Genomic DNA, 7,043 nt, shown 5'->3' on the forward strand with positions numbered 1-7,043 from the left:
ACAACTCTATCCCTGTGATCTTACGAACTTAAGTGGTTTTAATTTGTTAAATGGGCTTTTAAAATTCTTGCTCCCTTTCCAGTTGTTTTACACCTTTCACCCTTCTGTTCTCTATGATCCAGTGACTTTAATGTCCTTGTCACCTACTTTGTGTGTGCTTACTTCTTTGTTTCCCTGCCTGGAATCTTCCCCTCTTCCCCTTCTATTTCCTGGCTTCCTTTAAGTCCCTCCTCAAATTCTACATTCTACAAGCAGTATTTCCCAATACCCCTAAATTCCACAACCTTTCTTCTGTTGATTACTTGAAGTTTATCTTGTTTGTTTTCATGTTGAAAGCAGAGACTATTTTTCTTTTTTTGTATCCTTAGCTCGTAACATGGTTTCTGACCCATACTAAACTTGTTGACCTGACTATGTTCGTGACTTTATCATGATACAGTAAAATAGTTTCTAGATTGTGTTTACTTAAAAAAAAATATATCCCACTTTAACTAGGTTTTACTGAATTTTTTCTCTTTCTTTCATTACTGAATTTGGGACAATTAAATAAAATGTCCAGAGGTGGCTAGGTGGTGCAGTGAATAGAGCACTGGCCCTGGAGTCAGGAGCACCTGAGTTCAAATCCGGCCTTAGATACTTAACACTTACTAGCCGTGTGACCTTGGGCAAGTCACTTAACCCCAATTGCCCTACCTTCCCCCCTCCAAAAAAAAGCAAAAAATAAAAATAAAATAAAATGTCCATTTATCTTTGTAATTTTTTATTTTGTTAAACCATGCACAGAACAAGAGAATTTTTACTCTCTATTCCATGTGATTTAGGATATAAAAAAGAGTGATAAGGGGACTGACTTGCCTTTAAAATCATAGATTGACTTAATTTATATCCAAACCTGAGATCATATGATGTGTTTCAGGGGGAATACACTTGTTTCTTCTCTTCCTTTTCCCCAAAGAGGACGAATTAGCTGATACCTAGAGTCAGTAACTATCTAGTGTGGTATACTTAAGACATAAGGTCCTTGTCATTGCTAATAATATATATAAAATCACTTGAACATCCTATTTGTTTTGTTTTTTTTTTCATCTCTGCAGACACACGATCTTTGCCAGCAATACTTCCTCTTTGCAAATCACAGACTTAGCCAATTCTACCACCAGGCAAGACCGATTTGGGGGGCTCCATTTCTTCAACCCCGTGCCCATGATGAAGCTGGTAGAGGTTTGTATTTGTATATACAAGCACATGCATTTGCTTGGTTGTTATTCTTTTTTTTCTTTGCTTTTCGGAGGGCAATTGGGGTTAAGTGACTTGCCCAAGGTCACACAACTAGTTCTTGTATTAAGTGTCTGAGGCTGGATTTGAACTCCGGTCCTCATGACTCCAGGGCTGGTGCTCTATTCCCTGCACCACCTAGCCGCCCCTTGGTTGTTATTTTTGACTTGGTTTTTTCTTGTGTTCAGATATGATGTTTCCATCTCTTGGGAAGCCTATCTTTTCAGAGGAGGGAGAAGAAAAAGTGGGAAGAAGAGAGGGATGAGGGAGGATACAAATAAGAGAAGACAGAGAATGAATGAGGAAGAGAACCACTGAGATAACTGGGCCTTAAGTTCTTGAGTCCTATGCTTACACCAATAGCATAAAAGATTTTGCTGCTGGTCATCTAATGGGCTGCTGTATTTGTTTGTAGGATTGTGAGTAGTATAGGAATGGTCTAGCCTGAAGGTTAAAGAAGGCAACTAGTAAAAGCAGTCCTCTTTAAGAATTCATGACCGAAGAGAGATAGAGAGCATTGTGGGATGTAAAATAGATAATTTTTATTATATCAAATTTAAAAGTTTTTGCACAAGTGAAAGCAGTTCAGTCAAGAAACAGGAAGCCAGGGAAAACATTTTGTAGCAAATTGATAAAGATCTCGTTTATCAAATATAAAGAAAACTGAGTCAAATTTAAAACAATACTAGTTGTTCCCTAGGGATAAATAAATAAAGGATATGAACAGACAGTTTTTAGAAGAACAAATCAACAGTCATGTGAAATGCTCTAAATCATTGTGGATTAGAGAAATGCGAATTAAAACAACTCTGAAATGTCACCTCATACTTATCAGATTAGCTATTGTGACAGAAAGGAAACATGACAGATGTTAGAAGGGAAGCGGGAAAATAAGGACACTAATGCACTGTTGGTGGAGCTGTGAACTGGTATGGTCATTCTGGAGAGCAATTTAGAGCTATGTCCAAAGGGCTGTAATACTATATATATTCTTTTATGCAACAATATCACTAGCAGGCCTAAATCCCAAAGATATAAAAGGAAAAAGACCTATATCTACAAAAATATTGATAGCAGCTCTTTTTGTGGTGGTAAAGAATTAGAAATCAAGGGGATGCCCATCAACTGGGGAAGGACTGAACAAGTAACGGTATATGATTGTGATGGAATACTACTGCGTTATAAGAAATGACGAGCAGGATGGTTTCAAGAACCTGGGAAGACTTATATGAATTGATACAAAGTGAAGTGAACAGAACCAGGAGACTATTGTGCATAGTAACAACATTATCGTACAATGAGCAACTATGAATTACTTAGATATTCTCAGCAATGCAATGATCTAAGATGATTCTGATGGACTTGTAATGAAAAATGCTATCCATCTCCAAAAAAAGAACTGATGGCATTGGAATACATATGGAAATATACTTTTTCCTCACCTAAAGGTATTTTAGTTTTTCCAATTACTTGTAAAGATAGCTTTCAACATTCACTTTTTAAAAATTTTGAGTTCCAAATTTTTTTCTCCTCCCTCCCTCCTTCTTCTCCAAGACAGCAAAAAAAAATGATTTAGGCTATACATATACAATAAAAAATATACTTTTTTTTACCTTATTATTCTTGAGTTTTTTACTCTTTAGGTAGTTTATTTTTTGATCTGTGTTTTCATTTGCAATATGGCTAATATCGAAATGTTTTGCATGACTGTATGTATGTGTGTATGTGTGTGTGTATGTCAAATTGCTTGCCTTCTCAAGGGGGAAGGGAAGGGAGGGAGAGAATTTGAAACTCAAAATTTTTTTAAATGTTAAAAAATTTTATGTATATGTAATTGAGAAAAAAATTAAAATTAAATGTAAAAAAGAAAGAAAATAAAAAGCCCTCCCCTTGTTTGATGATACTCCAGAGGGGTTACTTAAATTTCCCTCAGATCCAACACATGACAGTCTTACTGGACAAGACTGGCTTAGAAGGCAACGGGTTGTACTTCCCATCTTCACCGCTCTTGGTGTGAATTTATTTGGACTTTTCCTAATGTGAGAAATTCATACTAATGTAATCATCCAGCAGGAAAAGTCCAATTAAAGAGTGCTGAACTGGACCCAGGTTCCAGTCCTGGCCCTGCCATTTACTATTTGTGACAAGTCACTTAAATTCTCTGGACCTAAGTTTTCCCATCTGTACAGTGATGGATTCGGACTCCATGACCTGTAAGGTCCTTTCCAACCATAGATCTGGGATCTCATGTAATTGTGAACAGCACTATTAAAAATAGCTGTTGTGGCTTTGAACTTTCTCACCTAGGCCAGAGGCATTTGGGAACAAATGGCCAGGGAGGGATGTCTACAATGATGCCTAATCATTTGCTGTGTCGCTTTTGTTGGGTTGCTTAGAGACTCTGTTTTAAAGGGAGATGCATTCACAATAGACAATTTGCACCTGAAAATGTAGCAACTTGCCTTTTACAAGGACTAATAACAGTGTCTGAAGAGTAGCAGCTATTAAAATAGTATTTATTCCATGGTTGAGGAGTTATTGCCATGCGAAGTGTGGGGGAAGGCATCCCACATCCAGGGTGATGGGAGCCAAGGGAAGCCGTGGAGACTTGTGACATGGCTTTTCCTGGGAAACAACATTGGTGTCTGGAGTTTTCGTTTTTTGAAATTATCACTGTCCCCTTTAGAGTGCCTTAGCCTTCCTTCAACCCGTCCTGTATCCTTGCTTCTAAATTCACTTCTCTGGTACCTTTTCCATATAGTCTCCCTTCACTCTTGACTTTTCGAATACCTTTGGTTTCCTTGGTAATCTTCTATATTTTTGTTCATTTATTTTAAAGCATTTTTCTGAGAAGGGACCAAAGGACTCATGACACATGAAAGGTTAAGAATCCCCCAAATCTCTAAGTCCTCTTCTGGTTCCAAATTCTCTAATTTTATGAAAGTCACCTTTTCTGAAGCTATACATGGGCAGCTTCCTGATATGTTGAACTGGGACCATCCATTCCTTTTTTTTATTGGGGAAAATGTTAAACATTTTTTTAGGTGTTTGTGTGTGTGTGTTACATACAACATGTCTATGTTGTAAATTATCAGTCCAAACTTAGCTAGCATTGATGCCTACAATAATGTCCATTTTTTTCTTTAGCAAGATAATGCCTGTATTAGCTGTGTAACTGAAGTTGACATTATCCTGAAAATATTCAGAAATTCTGTCCTCCATGTTATTTCAATAATTAATTCCACATTAATGTTTACATTACCCAGTTTTGAACTTTAGCTATCATTTATACATAGCTTCCTTTGGCTATTGAACACAGAAATTAAGGGGACCATTTCAAAAACCATTTTGCTGCTCCTTTATGCGGGGGGGACCACATGCCTTCACTTTCTTCCTTGCCAACCTTTCTACTACTAAAAATAGAACTAGATTCTTTACAAAACACAATGCCCCCATCCTGATCATCCCCCAGATCATTTTTTTCTCCCTTGGGTCTTTGACCAGACATTGAGTGAAGAAGTTGTTACATAAATTTCAGGCCTGTTAGCACCCACCAGCTTTACTGTCCTAACCATTTCTTTAATCAGATATGACTGAGATAAGAATTTTTTTCTTTAGAATATAGTCTCTTTGGATTTCTTCCCAATATTTGATATCTCCAGCATGGACTCTAATTCTTCTTCCTCTCCTCCCCTCTTTTCCATCTCCCTCCAGGTGGTACTTTAGCCTTTTTTTAGTCATACTACCACACCCCATGCTTTTAACTAATTCATGATCACATTAAAACATGATTTATAATAATACTCTATGTTTATATAGCATCTTTCATCCAAGGATCTCAAAGCCCTTTACAGACATTAAGTCATTAAATTATACAACATCCCTCTGAGGAAAAGATGTACCAAGCACTATTATACCCATTTTATAGGTAGAGAAACTGAGGCATGGAGAGTTTATTTGACTTGCCAATATGGTATATGAAAAAGTAAAGAGTATGAAATAAGGTTGGAAAATTGGAATAGAGCCAGATTGCACAGAACTTTGAAAGCCAGAATTCAGGGATTTACATTTTGTTAGCTAAGCAATGGGGAGCCATTAGAGGTTTTAAAATAAAAGAATGATAGGCATTAGAGTAGTTATTACCTTCAAAAGATTACCTGGATGTGAAGGGTGAACTGGAGTCTATAGTTTAGGTGGGATAAAAGGAGGACCTGGATCAGATTGATTATAGTAGGAATGAAACGGGGGGTAATAAGAAAGAAGAGATACTATCAAGATTTAGAATCAATAGGATTTGGAAATTGAATTGGACAGTGTTTGGTGAGAGGTAGTATGGGCTAGGGTGAAAAGTACTTATTTAGAGACAAATCTGGGTTCCAGTTTCAGCTCTGCTGCTCATTAGATGTGTGACTTTGGATAGGTCCCTTATCTCTCTTGATTATCAGTTGCTTCATTGAAAATGAAAGGGTTGAATTAAATGATTTTCACTATGCCTCCTGTGATTAATAGGCATCAGGAATGTAGGAGGAGGGGGGAGTGTTTTGTGGGAGAAGGGGTATTCTGTTGTGAATGTGTTGAGTTTAAAGCTTCCTCCAGCTAGATACAGGGTTGGAGCTCTGGACAGAGCTTGGGGTGGAGATAAGATTCACAAGTCTCATGCCTAGAGGTGATTATTTAAGCCTTGAGAGTAGATGAGCTCAAGAGGGAAGAGAAAAGAGAGAGAAGACAGCATTAGCCAAGGATAGAACCGTTGATGGGTGGAAGAGAGAGCACCATTATTTAAGGAGGAAGAAGAGGAATATTAGGAAGAATAGGAGATGGGGAGGGATGGTCGGAGAGCTAAGTAGAGATACTCATGAAAGTGAAATGTCAGGGAAGCCAAGAGAAGAGAAAGGTAGAGGTGGTCTAAAATGGCCTGCCAATGTATCAAGAATGTTCATAATTGGGTAGAGAGTAAGCAAGGAGCCTTAGAGATTCTTCATCCTACAGATGAGGAAATCAAATCCGAGGAAGATTAGGTGAGTTTAGGTCTTACTGGTAGAGCTGGGATTTGAGCATAGGTTCCCTCATCCTAAATCTATGGCTCTTTATACAGCAGAGCCCTGCTATTAGGCTTCACCTTGGAACTCACTTAGGGTATGAGCAATGATACATACAGATTAGTTTTGCCCTTGCTTTTATAGGGTTTTGTGGTCCATTGCTATTGATCATTTCCTCATTTTGTCCTATTAATGTCTCTATTTGAACGACTTTGAGGCCATTACCATTTTATGCTTTGTATTACCAGGTCATCAAGACACCAATGACGAGCCAGAAAACATTTGAATCTCTTGTGGACTTTAGCAAAGCTTTGGGAAAGAATCCAGTATCTTGCAAGGTAAGCTGGGGGTAGTTTGGGGAATGGGTGGGCTTTAATCTGGAATTTTAGGGGTTTTAGCTCTCCTCCATTGGAGTATTTGTCATTTTCTAGGTCGAAAAAGAAATCTGTTAGTGATTAGATATGATTAGAAAAATATTCCCTTTCTCCTTCCTGTTCTCCTTTTCCTTATCTTTTTTTTTGTTTCCCTTTCCTCTTCCCCTTCTCCTTTTCTTTCCCCTTCTTTCTTCTTTCTTCCCTTTTCCTTTCTTCTTTCATTCTCCTTTTATCCTTCCTTTCTTCATACTTTTTCTTCCCTTCCTTTCCTTTCCTTTCCTTTCCTTTCCTTTCCTTTCTCCTTTCCTTTTCCTTTCCCTTCTCTCTCTCTCTCTCTCTCTCTCTCTCTCTCTCT

At 37.8% G+C, this 7,043-nt stretch overlaps 2 protein-coding genes across 2 annotated transcripts in view; one reads left to right on the forward strand and one right to left on the reverse strand.

The window, feature by feature from the left end:
- Nucleotides 1-7,043, reverse strand: part of PAPSS1 (3'-phosphoadenosine 5'-phosphosulfate synthase 1) — a 524,017-nt gene that overhangs the window by 482,727 nt on the left and 34,247 nt on the right. The window lies entirely within an intron of this gene.
- HADH (hydroxyacyl-CoA dehydrogenase) overlaps nt 1-7,043 on the forward strand; it is a 58,350-nt gene that overhangs the window by 36,690 nt on the left and 14,617 nt on the right. Inside the window, exons 4-5 of the mRNA XM_069094851.1 lie at nt 1,095-1,221; nt 6,563-6,652. Coding sequence (XP_068950952.1) covers nt 1,095-1,221; nt 6,563-6,652 — 217 coding nt within the window. The remainder of the gene's footprint in view (nt 1-1,094; nt 1,222-6,562; nt 6,653-7,043) is intronic.

This window comes from Petaurus breviceps, unplaced genomic scaffold (genome assembly GCF_028583685.1).
Source record: "Petaurus breviceps papuanus isolate PSGF00001 unplaced genomic scaffold, PetGlider_PUasm1.0 126, whole genome shotgun sequence".
Classification (NCBI taxonomy): domain Eukaryota; kingdom Metazoa; phylum Chordata; class Mammalia; order Diprotodontia; family Petauridae; genus Petaurus; species Petaurus breviceps.